The sequence below is a fragment of the Lupinus angustifolius genome, chromosome LG08 (assembly GCF_001865875.1).
Source record: "Lupinus angustifolius cultivar Tanjil chromosome LG08, LupAngTanjil_v1.0, whole genome shotgun sequence".
NCBI classification, from domain to species: Eukaryota; Viridiplantae; Streptophyta; class Magnoliopsida; order Fabales; family Fabaceae; genus Lupinus; species Lupinus angustifolius.
This window is the reverse complement of record NC_032016.1, coordinates 6,777,052-6,797,843: the sequence shown is the minus strand read 5'-3', so window position 1 is coordinate 6,797,843 and position 20,792 is coordinate 6,777,052. Positions and strand designations below refer to the sequence as shown.

At 31.0% G+C, this 20,792-nt stretch overlaps 1 protein-coding gene across 4 annotated transcripts; it reads right to left on the bottom strand.

The window, feature by feature from the left end:
• On the bottom strand, positions 16,841 to 18,971 carry LOC109354483 (3-ketoacyl-CoA synthase 6-like). 4 transcript variants are annotated; one of them, XM_019597014.1, is made up of 2 exons: positions 17,370 to 18,971; positions 16,841 to 17,248 (listed from the first exon to the last, which is right to left on the bottom strand). In XM_019597014.1, exon 1 carries the CDS (start codon positions 18,848 to 18,850, stop codon positions 17,372 to 17,374), a length of 1,479 nt encoding a protein of 492 aa, XP_019452559.1. In that variant the 5' UTR covers positions 18,851 to 18,971; the 3' UTR covers positions 16,841 to 17,248; positions 17,370 to 17,371. The 4 variants fall into 4 exon arrangements, with proteins under 4 accessions (XP_019452559.1, XP_019452562.1, XP_019452563.1 ...); XM_019597017.1 differs by having other exon boundaries at positions 16,841 to 17,254; positions 17,371 to 18,971; XM_019597018.1 differs by having other exon boundaries at positions 16,841 to 17,241; positions 17,371 to 18,971.

Sequence of the window (20,792 nt, the reverse complement as noted above, 5' to 3'; positions counted from 1 at the left end):
AGTGCTATTTGAATATATCAAATTTAACAATTTCTTACAATAAATTAAACTATTTTATTTCTTTCTCTATTGTTTTTTTTAGATAAACACCAAATTAACAATTTCAAATTATCACCATACGATTGTTAAAATAACATTAATCTTATATTAATTTTTCCAAATGACTGAACTAGGAATACAATTAAAATATGTTTTATTAAAAGTCTATCAGTTAATGACATCATTTTCAAAGAAAACTAACGATTGCTTCCTTAACAATATTTTTGGACACTAGTTAATATAGTATAATCAACTTTAACAGATCCAGACAATAACAACTTTTCGCAAAATATGATCTGATTAACTTTATTTGGTTAGTACTTCAAATTATCCTACTTCTGATCCAAATTACAATGTGTATATATAAACTAAGGAACCGACTAAATTAGGAAATTTTCAATTTTCACTTGGCATGCGCTCCTGTTTATCCTAATCCAGTGCAAACTCAAAGTCACTCACAATTTTATAAAATAAGAGTGAGTTTGTTAATTGGGTGCACATTTATTGTCTTGCAATAAATATTATTCTCGCAATAAATAATTTATATCAATATGAAGTGACATTTATTATAAAATAAAAGATTACTCCATTCTTAATTTCAATAAATTATTCAACTAAAATGATTAGTCAGACTGAAACGGAAATATAACCCATACAAAATTTACATGTAAAAATAAGAAAGGGCCTCTGATCATAAAAACTAAACAAGTGTATTTAAGAGAGAACATGGGAGAGAGAGAGGTGAGAAAAAAAAAAGTAAAATAAAATAGAATTTTATATTGTTTGATATGAGAGAAAGAGAAAAGAAAGAGAAGATAAAATGTGATATAAAATTTTGAATGACAAAATTATTCATGTAATAAAAAGAGGCGAATTTTTTTTTGTCATTTCAATTTCTTTCTCACTTTCTCCTTCCATGTGAAAAGAAAGAGTTTTGGCGGGTCTCATCTAATTTTTATTTCTCTACTCTTTTGGTTCTCAACCAAAGAGGGAAATGTTCATTTTGTTTATAACTTTTCTTCCCTCAACTTCTTTCCTCTTTTTCTCTACATCACAGCCATATGAGATGATTGCTTATTATCTCTTTTCTCTAGGAAGTGTTTCTTACAAATTTTAAGGTATGTAGTAACTTTCGGGACAACAACCATATGAGATGGATCGCTTATTATCTCTATTCTCTAGGAAGTGTTTCATACAAATTTTAAGGCATGTAGCAACTTTTGGGAATAGCTTAAATGTTGTTTTTGGATTCGAAAGAGAATGTATAAACTATTTTGCCCGAGCCATACACAGGTTATTAAATTTAACTTTTTTATATAATCTTTTTCGATGAAGTCTCGTATGAATTATGAAATGTCATACTTGAAATCTTAGAACTTAACTGAGTCTCACGTACGTAGCAGCTAGCACATGTACTCTTGCTTCCAAGTGCTCCACGCAAGGGGGAAAACTGTACAACAATACTTGGGCTTTATTCGCATTTTAAGTCTTATATATTATATTATTGCACACTAGCCAGAGGTAGTGGTGGCCTCCGTATTCCTTTATCATCCTAACTATTCTTCTTCTTGTTTTAATATATATTTTTTATGACCCATCATTTCTAAATTTTTATATGTTCTGGTAACGTATTTATTGAAAAATCTCCTAGTATATTTATTCGTCGTCATGAGCATCATACTAATTAGTTACTTCCTCGCTCTCAAAATTGGATTCATACTAATTCAGCTGGTGGTGCCAAATTAGAAGCTAGATTAGCATGTTGTGGTGGTCTCCTACGAGGTTTTGAGTGGCTTGGTGGTTTTGCAAGAGATTTTGGACCAACAGATGCTTACAGCGTGGAGATATGAGAATTACTTCAAGCTTTCAAATTATCTAGATATAAGGGTTTTGGGAGAACACATGTTTTACAATGTGTTTCACTCAATGAGTCATTCTTTATCCACGTGGATCTTCTTGATGTAATCTTGGAAGAAAGGGACCGAAGAGGAAAAATCATTTTGGATAACCAGGAAATTCGGGTCAAGAAGATAGGAGTTGACAAGTCACATAGATTTGATTGCTTGATAAGAATTTGGTTATTACTTATTCTAATAGGATAATCAATCTATGCGAATGTCTTATAGATTTGATTTCAATCTACTTATATTTGTTTTGCTTAACGTTTGTTCTTTTTGTATTTTTTTATAACTCAGATTCATTTATAATAATATTATTTTTGCTGATAGAAAAAATGTCATTTGAAAAATGAGTGGACATGGATATATAATGATGTGGAAATGACGATAAGTTGATAAGAATTTGGCCGTAGTTAAAATATTCAATAAGCAAATGGATATTACAAAGCCTCCAAAGTCCAACTTTCTCTCCATATGCAAAATTTGGCTTGGATATATAGAGGGTTTGTCAAGGCCTTAGCAGGAAATATATCCACATATTCCTTGACTTGATAAGGACATTACCTCTTGCCAATTTGCCCTCCTCTTTCTCACTTTTTTCCTTTTACAAGTTAAATTGGACTAATTGAGGCTATATTAAAAGAAATGAGGTTACTTTTATCATATTAACAAATTTAATGCAAATTAAATTTTGGATTTGATTCTCTTCTTATATGGGTCACAACTTGACTGATTTGTATATTATAATAGAGAACATAAACACAACTCATGCTTACATAAATTTGATAATGTAATGCAAGTTTTGTTGGATGATGAAAAGAAGTTCAGCCATGATTTCCCGGACTTCCATTTTCAGCCATGACGTTAATAGAAGCATCATTAAAATATCCCCACCCTTATTGCCAATTCTCCTACTTAGAATTATCTCAAGCAGTATATATTGTCGGAGCTTATATGGATTACCAAGTTATATGGAAAGGAAAAAGTAGAGTTGTAATTATGTAACATCTTCTATGAAAAAGTTAACATGTGACATAATCGTTGCAACTCCAATAAAAAGAGAGATTAGGGGATTTGGTGAAGTAACTATCAATTTACGCTTCAATATTTTTTGTGGGATTAATGCAGTCCAAACCCAAAGTTGTTGATTTCAACTCAAAAATAGCATGAACAATGGATATGCATGGATGGGTGTTGGGCTTAGCACAAACGTTATACTACTTTTTTTGTTGCGTTTTTTTATTGCTATATATATATGCTTACTGGGCAGAGGAGCATGAATTTACTTATCTGCAACTGAAGAATGGTTGTTTATATCATTTACGGAGTATGTTATAGTTGGTGTATAGTGATAATTTCTTGGAATACGAATGGAATGAGATGTGTTGGAATTTGAAAATAACACATCTTCGTTCACAAATTGATAACATTCATAATATAGGTCCAAGCTCTTAAAGTTGGTTAATTTATATTCATATAACTATAAATAATGTAGTATTTTAAAATCAGTAAAATATCTAAATTTAACGTTTTGCCCTAAACGTAATATGGCTAATTTAGTTGAAATTGCATTAAGTATTTGAATTTTTCCTTTTGAAAATGAATGATGACGATAAGGTCTGACAAGTTTCATAATAACTGCACAGTTAAAAAGTAGTTACAGCAAAGCCTGAGAAAAAGTTGTCATGGTTGACTCGGACAATGCCTTCAATTGCTTTATAGTCCTCACCTAAGGCTTTGTTTTGTTTGGGAGTTAAGAGGAAAAGAGAATGAGAGAGATGAGAGGGTAAAGAGGGGAGGAAGGGAAGAGAAGAGAAATCAAATTCAAGTAAACCTCTCCCTTGTTTGGAAGTGTAAAATTTAGATAGAAGATGAATGAAAGGTTAATGTAATATAAAAATATTATTTTATCGTCCTTTAAAAAATCAATAGTATGTTATTTATTATATAATATGAAACAAACATAAATGTAATTTAAAAAATATTAGTAAGAATAATTATGTATTTAACTTTGTTTTTCTCCCTTTCCTTCTCTTCCTCTCTAAAATAGATCTCCGAAACAAGGCTTAAAGCACTTTAAAAAAAAACCCAATTTAAATAAAAAGGGCATTGAAATTGAATTCCAACAACAACAAAAAAAAGAGTATAAAGGGCATTGAAGTTGAATTTCAAAAACCAAATCTAGCATGCATAAGAAAAGCCAACTGGCTATGCACTCAGAAAATCAACATAAAGCAAATGATCTGCTAGACCCATATAGTATTTTTAAAACACATGAGCGAGAGAGATATGTTATTTTCCATTCAAGATGTGAACAGCCATTTCTGAATGACCATTGATCAGTTACCTTTATGTTTCCTTTAATTCTTTAATCCTGCATATAGCAAGCCCTACAACTCTGTAACATATTAGGCCGGTTCATTGCATAGCTAGTTATGAAGCAACACTCTAAACCTTGGCTTTAACCATCCTCATGGCCTTGGTGTCTCAGCAGTTCATATATATGATAAATGGCACATTTATTAACCATTGCCTAGGTTAACCTTGATGAATTAATTCATGAATTATAATTTATACACACATACATTCTCATATAAATAAATAAATATATATATATATATATATATATATATATATATTAAGATTAAAGTCTATATGAGTTTAGTCTAAGGAACTCACCAAGAGTCGCAATTCAATGCATACAAAACTATTTATATTTTATCCATCAATAAGGTTCTTACATCTACAACACGATTCAAATTCACTATATCATTTGTAATGCACCTTTGATGGCTTCTTATTTTTATATTATACTAGTTTACTTTGGTTGAGCAATTGACTAGATCATTTTTCCCAAGTCAGGCTTTGTAACTATATTCTAATTATATTTTTGTTTTGGAGGCAAATCTCAGAGTCATAGTCAAAGATATGGGAATTCATCTTAGATTTTAACTCAGTTCTGTTCATTTATTTTAACCATCCTTATCTTACATCTCCTCCAATTTTTTTTATAACAATTGATATTCTTATCCATGAAATCCATATATCAACAAAGAGAAAGACAATACAAGTGAAAAAGAGGAAAGCAAGCATTGAGAAGACTATAAGAATGTATAAAAATAAATTTTATCATAACATCTATTTGGAATCTCTTATACTCAAAAATGACTTTGTTCCTAATAAGCCAAATTGTCACAAATCAAAGAGCCACTCACCATTTTTGTTTCTTGTTCTCCAACCAAATAGTTTTTTCATGGATAGAGAGCATAGACATGACATTATTATGAATAATAGAAGAAAGTCCAAAGCAAAAATAAAGCTTTTGCCAAACCAAATATGCAACAGAACACTAAAAAAATAAATGACTAGTAGATTCCTCCACTTCACTACTAAGAGAGCAAAGAAGGGTATCTTGAGTAGTTAGCTCACCTCTATGAGCAAGGTTTAGTTGGTAACACATCCAAAGCAATTTCTCACACTAAGCACTTCATCTTTGTCGGGGCATTACAATCTCAAAGTCTTTTGAAGAAAGCAATTCCATTGTTTCCTTCCACTTTTTGTAGAGTTTGATAAGCATTTATGACCAAATATTTTCCATTTGTATCATAAATCTAAGACCAAGAGTCATCAACGTGATGTTTAGCCATTAAGCCATGTAGTTGTCTAAGGAGTTCTACAAATTCAACTTCCTCCCATATGAACAAATTCTTTCTCCATCTCAAATTCCATAACCAAACTCCATCATTTCATGTATCAAAGGAAGCAACTAATGTCTATTTAACCAAAGCCACCTGAAACAATCTAGGAAAAGATTTTTTGAGAGTATCACTCCTTATCCATAATTCAATCTAATTTAACAGGAGAGTCACAATCTAAGAAAAGAATATTTGAAAGTATGACTCTCCACCCATACATCCCAGTAATTGAAACAAAAATTATTTCAAATAATACAAAAAGTGATTTTAGTGTAAATATACATAGGTATAGACATACTAGGTATGACGTATGTGCTTGCAACATTCACAGATTTATTATTGTTCCAATCAACATTGCTTCAATTAAAAGTGTATCTGATTTGAAGATAAGATCGAGGTAGTGTTTGTAAATTCGTTAAGCGTACCTGCTTTGCTTAGACAGGTTAACATAATGATGATGAACAGAAAACGTTGGTGTCAATTGTCAACCATTTAAGATCATAAAGAAAAATTAGGTTGGATCACGAGCTGCACTTTATCAAATTTAAGCCTATAGTGCAAATACAAGATTGACGTGACACGTAGAAATTCATGTATATCAGATATACGTGATCCCATGTGAAAGAGAAATTAATAGCTAGCTGGCCTGATTTGGAAACTGAAATTATTGCTGTATAAGTTAGACAGAATTAATTGTTGATTGAAAGCTTAGTGCTCACTCCTAATATATTGTATATTCTACTCATGAATTTCAAATTTAGATTTCTAACATGTCAGTTCTCCACCACATTTCAAACTTCAAGAACAAGAAAGATTTTTAATTTAGCTAATGGGGGTAAAAGGGAATCAAGACATTCCCATTTGGAATCACGGTACAATTCTGGCAATGGGAAGAAACACATAATGTTGGATTGTTGTTATTTGATTTAATACAATTCGATTTTAATTTGTCCCATGCACATGCAGATTGAAGCATTATGTAAATAACTCATCAAAATAAAATGAGTACTTGAACTATGAGAAAATGAAAAAAATTAAGCAGAAAGACAGAAGCTGTCATGACCTTTTTTTGGCACTTGACCCTGAATAATATTTGTTGTCCGTATAGTGCAATTCACAAGTTCTGTCATGGATTCTAATTGCTACTTATTTAAATAATTAATACCAATGAATTATAGGGTAGTATGATAATTATGGTGAATGGTTTAAGGAATGAAGTAACGAAGGTTGATTATTCGAGTCTCATTCACAATAAATACAAACATAGTAACATTTATCTATAAAAAAGATAATTAATTTATAAAAAAAGATAATTTGTTAAAGTTGTTAGTTGATTCCAATTTGTTAATTGTAATATTGTTTTCGTTAATTTCGTTAATCAATTAAAAGTTTAATTAATCAATTAACTAGTTAGATATTAGTTAGGAATTATAGTATATAAGGAGTTATTCCCTTATTCCTTGTAACTCAATTCAATATAAAAAGTTTCAATTTTCTCATTCATGATTCTTTCATACTTCTTGATTCATCAAGAAGCTTTCTCTTCATGGATTTTCTCCTTCTTTCTTTCTTGCTTTATTAAGATTCATGCATGGTTCTACCATTTTAGTATGGTATCAGAGCAATAATTATCTCTTTTCAATGACTTCTGCTTATGCTTATCATTCTTTCCTTTCAAGATTCAATAAAGAATCATCATCAATATCATGTATCTACTGCCATCTCGTTTGGAGCTCCTACATGTTGTTTTTGTACCTCATAAAGATGTAAAAGACAGCATCGGTTTTTCAAGACATATTATGGAAACATGATTTTTTTATGGCTTACTGATGCTTGGAGTTTTCTTCTTCTATGATCTTTCTTCAATTATGGTTACTTCTAACTCATTTTTATACTTCATTACTAATGTGTGTGTTATAGTCGGAGGTATTTTTACCATTTCTGGAATACTAGATTCTTTTATCTATCATGGTCAAAAGACTATCAAGAAGATTGAAATTGGTAAATTTAGTTGTTCTATTGGAACATACTTGAGTGTTATTTGAGTACTTTCCGATGAATGACTCTCCATATAGATTCAGTCTATTCAAGAGATGTTTTAGAATTCTTGAGATTCTTGGTAGTTCATCCTCTACGATAAGTTGACAAGATCACTTTATATTCATTTTGTTCTTTTCTTATTCTTTCATCTATTACTCCCAATTATTTTTCATTTCTTTATTTACTCTAGTTTCTTTACCTCTCTCTCTCATTAAACACACAACATTACAGTATATAATTTTTTCTCCATTGAAGCAACATATAAGGATCAAGATTAAAGTACATCTCATTTCTCTCTTTTATCCGTTATTATTGGTTTGCTTCCGTAAAAAAGATGGTTAAACGTTGGATGAAATTGCTTCTGTCAAATGGTGGTTAAGCGTCAGCATTGCTTCACGTTCAGATTTCAAGACTGTGAGACGAAGATTCGCTCACCAGCAAGACGAGGTATTAAAGTATGTGTGATGTTCATCATAATCATTTTAAGCTTCGAATGCTTGACACATTCCAGTTTGAGGGGATGTTAAAGTTGTTAGTTGATTTTAGTTTGTTAATTGTAATATTATTTTCGTTAATCGATTAAAACTTTAATTAATCGATTAACTAGTTAGATATTAGTTAGGCATAGTAGTATATAAATGGTTATTCCCTTATTGTAACTCAATTCGATATAGAAAGTTTCATTTTCTCATTCATGATTCTTTCATACTTCATGATTCTTTCATACTTCATGATTCATCAATAAGCTTTCTCTTCATGGATTTTCTTATTCTTTCTTTCTTGCTTTATCAAGATTCATGCATGACTCTACCATTTTAATATAATTAATACTAAGAAGTGTCATATTTTATAATCAATCAAAATCTATGATACAAAGTTTTGGAATATGGATCCTCTCCAATAATAGAAATACAATTACTTCAATTTTATTATGTTTTTAATGATAAATATATTATTGTATTATACTTAAAAGAATAGATATATTATTACATACTAGATTTCGTTTGTACTCAAAGTTTTGACTCAATACATGTTCAATAGTCTCTTTACTGCTTTATTAATTGCCTGTCAACATTCAAAACTGTCTCAATTACACTTTCTTGTTTTTATTTTATTGCAGAGGTTTAAAAACACGTCTTATGTTCTTCATTCTGTCTTTCAAAAGATTTGGGAGTAGTCATTTACATTTACTGTTGGGGACCATTGTTATGAATTAAACTTAAAAGTCAGTGATAACTACACTCTAAAATTCTGAGCACTATTCTAGTTTTGCAGTTTTCTCTAGTGTCCCAAATTAATGGAATAGACAGTGCATCATGTGGTAGGGTTGAATTGCTGAGAAGAAGCGACAAAGATTGGAAGCCACATAGAATGAGCAAAACCAAACTATTAATGGCATTGACAAAGCGCACTTAAGTGTAGAATTAGTTTTGTAATCTAACGTGCATCTTGTTTGGAAAAACAAAAGGAAAATGATAAAATAAGACATCGCATTTTTCTCCTTTTTCTAAGAAGGAAGGCCTGCATGTTAGATTTATATGCTAGTTGTACAAATAATATCATATCTTTCGAACAATGTTATATTTCCATTTAAGTTGACAACTAAATAGAACACGTATTCCGGGGGGGGAATTAGAGAAACTAATTTCCTTTTTCTTCTTAATTGTCTTATTTTTTACTAAGGGTCTCACTTAATTGTCCATTTATAACTTTTTTTAAAGATTAATGGTACTGAGGAATGGTGAATCCTAAAGGCTACAAGAGGGTTCTATAGTTGAATTTACTATCCCACTTTTGATATCTTATTTTTATATTATTTGATGAAATATAATTAATTTGAGATGTAGAGATATAATTTTTTTGAAACATTTGATGTTTATTCAAGTTAATGATAAATAAGGTGGGTTGATGATTAATTAGAGAAACTGTTGCAAGAATGGATAAAGCTAATATAGAGTGGATAATGTCAGTATAGAAAACTATGAGAAGTAATTCATAATTGATTATTTCTAAGATTTATGTAACTGATATACATAAATAGATAAAAATAGTTATAACTCTCATATTTATCAAAAATTATCTTAACATTCCACAATATTCCTTTATTTACTATTAGAGAAAATGAAAGGTTTAGTAGAATATTTATAAAGTAATAATATAGAGTTTAATCATTGGGTTTATTTGGTATAAATTATTTAATGATATATAGATATTAGAGAACTTTTACTAAAAAAAACTTATAAATAAGGAGAAATGAATATTTGCCACGTGTTGTCGTGAGATATGACGTTTTTGCAGAGTTTGATGCGATTAAATTAGATATGTTTGGTGAGGAAGGGCTAGGCCTTAATTTTGAAATATCCTACAAGCATTAATTGGCCGGCCCTATATCTTAAGCAAAAGGACGTTCTTGTAGCAAGGAATTGCTAATAGTTTATCAAGAAATCTATTTATGAAACATATAAGGAACACACATTGAAAAACTTTTTCTTTGTCTAAAAATATTAGAGATTTGTATCCCACTAATCGAAGAATTATATAAGTGAATGGGCATCACTTTTTTCAGTCTTTCTTCTTTCTCCTATGCGGAGCACACTTATTGTACTACAATAATTTAACATCTTATATGTCACCAATGGTTTCTCAGGAAAAATCTTAGTTATTAATTTTTTATCTAAACAATTATTTTCATCTTATTAGAATTAACTGCACATAAAATGACAGAATTAAGATGTGTTCCCTCATAATATGTCACAACTAGTTATATGATATGATGTAAATCAATGGGGGCGACCTATGATTTTTTGAGGTCATGTTCTTGTGAAGAATTCATAGCATAGTTAGGTTTATTTTATTTGCATTGTTATTAATAAATGAGAATTTAATTCTCATGTAGTCTTAGGATTTATGTTTATTTTTCATTCAAGTATTTTAGTATTTAATTTGATGTATTTTGAGATTGGGAAATTATTTATTTATTTGTAATTTGGCATAGTAGTGGCTAAGTGGTGTAGCATAAACAAGGTGACATGAAGAGAAGATGACCAAGTCCACTCAAGCAAGGAAATTCTATGATTAATTCGGTCAGATTAATTAGAGGAATTTTCAAGGCTAATTCAAATTCAGATCTTCAACAACTCAATCCAACCGAAATTGATCAGATCAAATTAGATTAGGCTTGTTAGGATTATGTTAGTTAGGATTTTATCTTCAAATTTCAATTTGTTAAATTAGATCTTATCTTTATCCTTTCAGCAAGACAAATCTACCTATTTATAATTTTGTTTATTCATTAATAAAGTTAAGTTGAATTTGGAGTAAATATGAATTGTTTTAGTTTAGAGCACTTCTCCTAAACCTAGGTTGGTCGTGGCCACCATTAACAAGTTCTTAACAAGCTTCCTTGCTCGTGGCGAACCTCATAGCTTATCAAGCTTCCATGCTTGTGGCGCTTCCCCCTCCTAATCTTTTCCATTTCCCTCACCAAAACAACCTCAAATTCCCACAATTCACCAAAAACGAATTATAGTTTAAAAAGCTCAAAACTTCAAGCTAAAGCGATCTTAATTCTAAGGCAGCCCTCTAGAGGTTGTCATCATGATAGTTATTTATTCACATCATTCTAATACGTAATCCCTGGAAATTCTTTTAACGATGAGGCCAACCAAAGGACAAACATCTTCCTTTCTAGGTGTTTGGTCCAAGGAAACATCTGCCTATTAAGTATTGATGGTGGTTGTACCAACATGGCTAGTTCAAGGTTAGTTTCAAAACTAAACCTTGCGACTAAACCACATCCCACTCCTTACCAACTACAATGGTTAAGTGATATTGAGGAGATTATTCTGAACCAGCAAGTGGAGGTTCCCTTTTCAATAGGAAAATATGAAGATGTAGTTCTTTGTGATGTGGTTCACATGGAGACCAACCATATACGTTTGGGTCGTCCATGGCAAATGGATAATAGGACCATCCATGATGGATTCTCAAACAAATACACTTTTTTCCACCAAAATCGAAAGATGGTGTTACGTCCCTTATCTCCTGCACAAGTGATTGAGGATCAGAAGACTTTGAAGAAAAAAATTGAAGAGGAGAAAGAGGAAATAGTGTGTAAAAAGGAAACTGAAAAAGAGGGAAGTGAAAATATTTTGGTTTTAAAACAGCCCCTACCCTCACTCCATGGTAAAGATTTTTTTTTACCACTAACAAGTTTTTGCCTAGTTTTATTCACAAGACTTTGGAGTGATCTTTTTTAAAGAAGAACATATCCATCCACACTTTTTGGAGGTTGACTTTTACATTGGGCAAGTTGTTCATATGGATGTGATTAGGACAAGCCTTGATGACTCAACTCTTCCAGAGTTTTTAAGGATGAATGTTTCCTCACAAAATTAATTTTTGGTGCATGTGTTATTGTTGGACTATTCGTCATGGGTATAACCAATGGTGAATATGTGGAGAATTGGTTCAAACAATTCAAGAAGATAGTCTTTGATCTAGGAGGTGATGGTACCTCAAATTTGAGGATAAATTCTTTTTAAGAAGGAGGTTCTGATGTAAACCAAGGGGAGCGACCTATGATTTTTGGAGACCATGTTCTTGTGAAGAATTCATAACATAGTTAGGTTTATTTTATTTGCATTGTTATTAATAAATGAGAATTTAATTCTCATATAGTCTTAGGATTTATGTTTATTTTTCATTCAAGTGTTTTAGTATTTAATTTGATGTATTTTGGGATTGGAAAATTATTTATTTTCTTGTAATTTGGCATAGTAGTGGCTAAGTGGTGTAGCATAAACAAGGTGACATGAAAATAAGAACAATGTAACAATTTCAGAACCAACTTGTGGCTATACTTAAGGGATGAAGAGAAGATGACCAAGTCCACTCAAGCAAGGAAATTCTATGATTAATTCGGACAGGTTAATTAGAGGAATTTTCAAGGCTAATTCAAATTCAAATCTTCAACAACTCAATCCAACCGAAATTGGTCAAATCAAATTAGATTAGGCTTGTTAGGATTATGTTAGTTAGGATTTTATCTTCAAATTTTAATTTGTTAAATTAGATCTTATCTTTATCCTTTCAGCAAGGCAAATCTGCCTATTTATAATTTTGTTTATTCATTAATAAAGTTAAGTTGAATTTGGAGTAAATTTGAATTGGTTTAGTTGAGAGCACTTCTCTTAAACCTAGGTTGGTCGTGGCCACCATTAATAAGTTCTTATCAAGCTTGCTTGTGACGTACTTATTAAGCTTGCATGCTTGTGGCCCTTCCCCCTCCTAATCTTTTTCATCTCCCTCACCAAAACAACCTCAAATTCCAACAATTCACCAAAAACGAATTATAGTTTAAAAAACTCAAAACTTTAAGCTAAAACGATCTTAATTCTAAGGCAGCCCTCTAGAGGTTGTCATCATGATAGTTATTTATTCACATCATTCTAATACGTAATCCCTGGAAATTCTTTTAACGATTAATCCTTCACATATAAACAATCCCTCATAAACAAAAATATTTACAAGTTACCGATGTTGAAACCCACTTCCAAACTACAACACACTTATTTTTTTTATTCCGTCTTTCACCAATTGATTTATATACTCTTTATGTTTTTTAAATAACCTTATCATCTGTTTCCTAGAAACAGAAGGGTACAACTTACAAGGGTGTTTAATTCCTTTGATTACTAGTAGAGTAGTAGTCATCGTCCAAAACCATCAATTTTTTTATAGATTGAGACCAATAATGTGAAGTTGACAGATTTGGCATTACAATTATTATCTAATATGTTGAAGCATTTAAATTCAAATAAACTTAACAAATAATATGCTTAATATAGAGGAAGTATATAATACGAAGATAACAAACAAAAGATCAACAGAACTTCCACGCAAATCAATTAGAGGTTAGAATAGTCGAGTTATAAATTTGGCGTGTTCAATCATCAGCCCATTGTTTACCAGGCTACCTGAATTTATACACTGATATTCAATAAGCATTCTTTAATGAATAGAAATTAAATTATTGTTGCTGGACCATTTATTCCATAGAAGGATAAGTAGAAAATATGTAACCAACAAAAACGGCATTAATGTACATGAATTATAACCTAACATGATTTAACGGTCTTTGCTTTTTATTGCTGATGCCCCTCACACTAAGATACCTGCCAGACCATACCCATAATGGTGTCAGTCACATTCAAGAACTAACAAGTTGTGCTAATTTCAATCATGTTCGTTTTGGCTTTCTTATATTTCTATTTGCCGACTTAGTAGCATTTTTATGGGCCTTTAAAAGTTTGGCAGACATCCCTTCAAGTTCATTTAATTTTCACTTATGTTGGAGCTTCTATGCTACACTCTCATATATCATACAAAGGTTAATTAGTGCTCCCATTGAGTTAAGAAACAAAATTAGAAGAAAGAAAAGAAGGAGAATGTAATGATATTTTAGTTGTTTTGACTTTTGAATGAAAAATAAAAGTAGTGTGAGAGGAAAGAAAAATGTTAGAATAGAAGTTTGTCAAATCAATTAGTGCAATTTTCGGATATCAAGGTGTTAGGGGCCGACAAATTTCATCACTAAAAGCATATATTTAGAAAAGTTGTCCTTAAGAACAGAAACTTTTTTGTCTATAAAATGCAATTTCAAATGAGAGACGCAATTGACATATTGTCTCTTCTCTGCATGGAGCAACACAAAAAGCATATTGGGGTTGGCCTCATCACCATTTTCCTTCTCTTTTTTAACCAAATGAAGGGTAAAGGAGTGTTGATTTTGCAATAAATTAGTGAGTTACTTATGCATGAGTTATTTTTAGTCTTCCGCCAAATAACTCTACAAATTTCAATATATATGATAAGGTGTGTTTATACTGTATACTAATGGACAGATGAAATTAAAAAACAAAAAAGCTTTGTGTTTATGTTATGGAGAGAGGTGATATATTTAGTTTTGCAATAAAAGCTATTTTATTTTGGATTTCTAAATATGCATCCATGGGCACATAATAAATAAAAAATGTGATGAAATAAATAAATCTTATCCAAAAAAATGGCTCTATTTTTTATTTAAAAATAATTTAAAATTTATAACTTAATTTTTTTTACAGCGCTTATGTCACAATCTTCTCTAATACTTGATCTTTCAATAGAGAGAAGATCCACTTTACGTGGTAAATGAATTACATTTTGCAACTGAAAGAGGCTGACATCACAATTAGGAAGAAACAAACTCTAAAATTTACAAATCTGATCATACTAACATATAATTTATCTTCTTTAATTATTAAAATTATGAGATGTGTATTGTTTGCTTTGTTTTAAAAATATTTTTGTAAAAAATAATTAACTAGAACATATTCATAATTTTATTAGCCGAAGGAAATAACTTATTTCCTTATGTCAGGATATACATTATTGTCCAAATGCAACTGTTTTTTATCAATAAAAAATTTATATATTAACAATCCTTAAATATTAAACAAAAGTAATATAACTGAGTAGTTAATCATATATTGGCCGTGTAGAAAATTTGATGTATACTTTACTTGGATATTAAACTCTTATTCAAAATATAAAAATGTTTTATTTCTTATACATAATATGTCGTTGGAGGCAGTATAATCCAAATGCATACATTTAGATAATATTATCCTTTGCCATTCTCATTCCGTTATTTGTTATGTTGATACATTTAGATAATATTTAGGACAATAGCCTACATTTATTTACTATTTTTTTTGCAATATATGTGAAAAAGGGTAAATATTATTCTAATACTATTTAAAATGTTGTAAAAATGATGCTTTTCTTAACGCTTTTGGAGTCTCGTCACTTCGATTCTCATTTTCGCCTAAATTCATAAATGTTCATGTGAAATTTTACCCTTTTCGGTCCTAAATATTCATTTCAAGATGATATTCCCAACCCTCCAATAAAAATGTGCCAATCATGGACCTGTTAACGAAAATCCATAACCTACGTACACTGACCAAAGCCCAGACAGTAAAACAGAAAAAAGCATCAATTTAATGCTTTGCATATACACCATAGATCAATTTATAACCACCATATCGAAAGTAAACTAGTAAAGGATACCAACTTCCAACTGCACATTGGAATTATATTTTATGGTTGTTAGGTATTCGTAATCCTAATTGAATTGGCGGCAATAATGATTAAAGCACTTCCTTGTTCTTTTAAAAGTGTTTTTTTAGAGAAATATTTTTTATTATTTAATTGTCATTTTCAAAGTTTAATATAATATTAATTATTATTTTTGTCAATTATACATTATTCCAATTATTACGAAGAGATAGAAAAATAATAGTTAAGTAGAGAGGAAAAACAAGAATGATATAAAATAAAAAATCTACAAACAAAAATTAATTATTTCATTAGTTTGTGTAGAAAACATAGGATAACACTCACAAATGAATAAATGGAGTAATTATTATGACTTTTTTAACATCTATGACAAACTAAAAATAAATTAAAAAGCATGATGGAATAAAAATGTATATTGCGGCAATCACCATCCACGTAAATTGATCTTTTTTTAATCAAAAAAATGTATATCATTTTACAATAATTATCTAAATTGAATATCACAATATACAATCAAACTACCAACAAATTTCAATTCCTATCAACAACATTTGTTAGGAATTGCAGCTATAAATTTTGAAAGAAATTAGTTCTTTATGTAAAAAAGTGAAGAATACTCTTAATTATATCAAAAAATCAAAACACAGTATATAACTTAAAATTTTATTTTATTTTTCTAAATTTTGTAAGTAATCTAAAGACATTGGGTTTCTCTACCTGGTGTTCTGCCCGTTGCTTCGGGGGGTATTCACGTTTGGCATATGCCTGCTCTGACCGAGATCTTTGGAGATGATTCCGTACTTCAATTCGGCGGAGGAACTTTAGGGCACCCTTGGGGCAATGCACCAGGTGCCGTAGCTAATCGAGTAGCTCTGGAAGCATGTGTACAAGCTCGAAATGAGGGATATATCTAAAGTATTTAGTTGTAGTTATAATGGACTGCCCAACAAGAGATTTATCTGAGATGACATATTTGAATCCTAGAATCACCCATATTGACCTGGGTACAGAAAATAATACCTTGTCCAATTTAATAAACATTCAGCATAATCAGAAAACCGTAATGCTATCAAACTAATTTGGCCAAGACATTTCTTACATTTCAAGTCTTAATTACATGTTTCCAAATACAAGCAAATACAGAGAAACTACAAACTGGAGTTATGTTTCCCTTACATGATGTACATTGATCGATACATAGAAGCCCTAATGGGATTAATTTCTATGCAAATTCACAAGGTGACATTGTAATTGTTTGATAAAGAAAACAATGATAATACATATATTTAAGAGGAAAAAAGAAATAACAAGTATGACAGACAAATAAGTATTATGACAGGGCTACACAGCAGAGAAGGGGCATAAGAAATTACTCATCTTTTTTTTTTGCAGCAGATTACTGAAATCAAAGTAACCATTTGTTCTCTTCATCTTCTTTTTCTTAGGTTCTGTTTTCTAGTTGGATTTTGAAGGGAAAGGAAAGGGAAGACTTCGGAGCTATGAAATATACTTCTCACATAACTGAAGCCTTTCATTTCTTTTTTTTTCTCCTCCAAAACTTTATTCGGAAACATACCCTTAAAGTTTAACGATCTCAGGAATATAAACTGGATAACTATCAATGCAATCAGACCAAGGTCCATCAAGAGGCGTCTTAATGCTTCTGTTACATTCCCACACAGCACTGTTACATTTAAATCCACTTCCGAATGCTATCTGCCAAACCCTGTCTCCTTTCTTCATTCTACCCTTTGATTCAATGTAGTTAAGCTCATACCAAAGTGATGAAGATGAAGTGTTCCCGAATCGGTGAAGGGTCATTCTAGAAGCCTCAACATGCTCAGCAGAAAGCTGAAGATTCTTCTGTAACTCATCAATCACAGCACGACCACCAGCATGGATGCAAAAGTGCTCAAATGCTTGCTTGAAATCAGGGATATATGGCTTCCATTTAGGGTTAAAGATTTTTCTACCAATGAGTGTTATAAGGAATAGAAGCTGCTCTGAAGCTGGAAGAACAAGAGGACCCATTGTAGTGATATTAGATTTAAGAGCTTCACCTGCAATTGCCATAAGATCTTTTTGAAGTGTGATACCAACTTTCCCTTCTCTATCTTCCTCTTCAAACACACAATGATATGCTTTATCATCAGAACCCTTGTGGGTTCTAACAACATGGACTAACTTGTATTTTGCTCTCTTATGTTCCTTTCTTCTGTTTGATAACAGAATAGCAGCACCTCCCATTCTGAACAAACAATTTGGAAGAAGCTTTGCTCTCTCATTTCCTTGGTAATAGTTCGGTGTTATAATCTCTGTGCTCACAACAACAGCATTTGAGTTTGGAAGAACTTGAAGAAGATCACGAGCTAAATCAATTGAGATTAGCCCTGCACTGCAACCCATCCCTGAAAGGTTGAAGCTTTTAACATTGCTTCTAAGCTTGTACTTGTTAACCACCATAGCAGACAAAGAAGGAGTTGGAGAGAAAAGACTACAATTTACAATGAGAATATCTATATCCTTAGGCTTAAGACCAGTTTTCTGGAACAATGAATCCATGGCTGAGAATATAACTAGCTCAGCTTCACCTCTAGCAGCTTCCATGGTGGGTTTTGGAGGAATGTAATGAATTGCAGGAGGCAAACAAGTTTCTTCACCAAGACCAGATCGCTCTAGAATCCTCATTTGAAACTCAACACTCTTTGGGTTATTCTTGAGATTGAGCCTTGAGTGTTCCATAAAGGTTGCAAAAGGAACACGACACGTGACTGGTGGCTTGAAACAAGCATAATCAACAAGGTAGATTGTGCGTGGCTTAGACATGAAGTAGACAGTGGCTATGAAAGTTATGAGGAAAGCAGAGCATAGAATTTGGACAAGATCAAAGTGAAGAGAATTCCAAAGGTTAAGGATTTCATGAGGGCCTAAACGTAGTACCTCTATGAAAATTCCAACCATTATAGGAACAAGGGTAAGGGTGATAATGTGATTTACAAGGTATTGATACCCAAGTTTCACATACTTGAGCTTCACTGAGTTATTGAAATCTGGCATGTTGTTTTTGTTTTGTTTGAGAAACACAAAGGTATAATATGCTTATGGCTATGACAATTGGCAAGTTTTTAGATGGTAGAAAAGATGGAGGGTGAGGAATGAGAATTGAGAATGAAAAAGTGAGGGAAGGGGTGAGGTTTTAAAGGGAAAGGGTACCCTATGAGCTGAAGGGGGCAGATGAGGGGATTAAATGAAAGACTTCACGTCACTCAACGCTCACTTAACTTGGTATTAATTTCAATAACTTCCTTTATTCATACCTTACTAAACCATAATATCCTTCCTTTACACCTGTAAAAACAACTATATGTCATTTCTCCTTCTCTCTATTTCATATGAATTTCACATATCAATCAAAAGGGTTGACATGGATGATCCAATGAATATCATTTGTCCCAAGTTGATATTCTCAATGTGATCCTCATTTGAGCCCAGTACTAGATAAAAATGGGATAATGATATGTTATCCTAAAATATATCTTAGATTAATTTTTATTGTTTTTGCTTTAGTATCATTAATATGATAAATATGAAAACAAATTTTTAAGATCCAAGATGATTATTTATTTATTTAATTAAATAATTTAACAATTACAAAATCTTATTTTTTCCCCACCGAAAAGAAAACTAATTCTAGTATAAGTATCCTATTTTTATAAATATTATAAGATTACACTTTTGTCATGTTTATTAGTTGATCGCCTCAATAGTTACAACAAAAATAAAGACAGACATAACTATAATAAATTATAAATAGGAAATACAAATTATCAAAAGCAACAAAACCTTTGTCGTCTTGTAAGAAGAATTTGAAGAATCTTATAACATACTTTCGATGGGTAAAATATGGTTTGAAAGGCAAATATGATATGAGGAAAAGATACATGCATTCATAATATTCATAATATGAGTTTTATGAAAAGGTAATTCAAATGAATAGTTAATAATAAGGTGTTTGTGTATAAATTTTTATAGATTTTAAACTCACAGGATATACCTATTTTTTCGCAACCGACTGGCCTAATTTATATACATCTATCATGTCACAGCACACGGGAGGTTAAATTAAATAGGATTTGGTATATGATAGTAGTGACAGTTTTTGCATACAGCAATGTCGTTTCATAAGTATAACATCAACGTGAGAGAGCTTTCAATATACTATAATGGTGCCTTGCACAAATAGTTTGTTAAAAGTATGTGATAGAAATTCAACGATGTTTAATTTGTATACTGTTTCTTTATACTGAGATTTTCATACTCTACTTTGGATTAACATGTTGCCATAGTCTACGTCAACAATCAATATATGGCATTGCCTATTCAATATTCTTCAGCAATCAAAAGTGATAGCATTGCATTGACTATTCACTGTTTAATTAATAGTATCACATGTTAATACAGCACTGACTAATTGGTTAACCGCTAGCTATATAAGTTGAATAATTACAATCTTAAATTTGGTTTTGGCTTAGGTGATCTTGTTTGGTTCACTTTAACCAAAAATCCTATTTCATGTTTCACGTGAATATTCGTGACTTAAAAGAATATCATTTCTCTCATAGATAACATATCTATACTAATATATAAAGCAAATACATGTTATAACCGTCAAATAACCGTTAAAATGGTATAATTTCTTATTCCCTATTTTACCCTTTCATAATTTCTTATTTCTAAAATTTAATTTACATTTAGAGGGTCTTAAATGTACATTACTCCCATTTGTAACTTCCAATGCATATATTTAGTTTTACATTAAGAAAGAATGTTAATGAAAAGAATGAATTGCAGTTTTAAAGAAGTTTAGGAGAGAAAGTGGATAGAACACAGAGAAAGTGGCAACAATAGAACAAATCACCCCATTCTCTTTATAACTTCTACTACAGCTATTTTCTCATTCAATTCTTCCTCATCCACTTTTCCAACCAATTTTTTTCCA

Excerpts from the sequence above, each read along its gene's own strand:
- LOC109354483 (XM_019597014.1), bottom strand. The coding sequence starts at position 18,850 with ATGCCAGATTTCAATAACTCAGTGAAGCTCAAGTATGTGAAACTTGGG.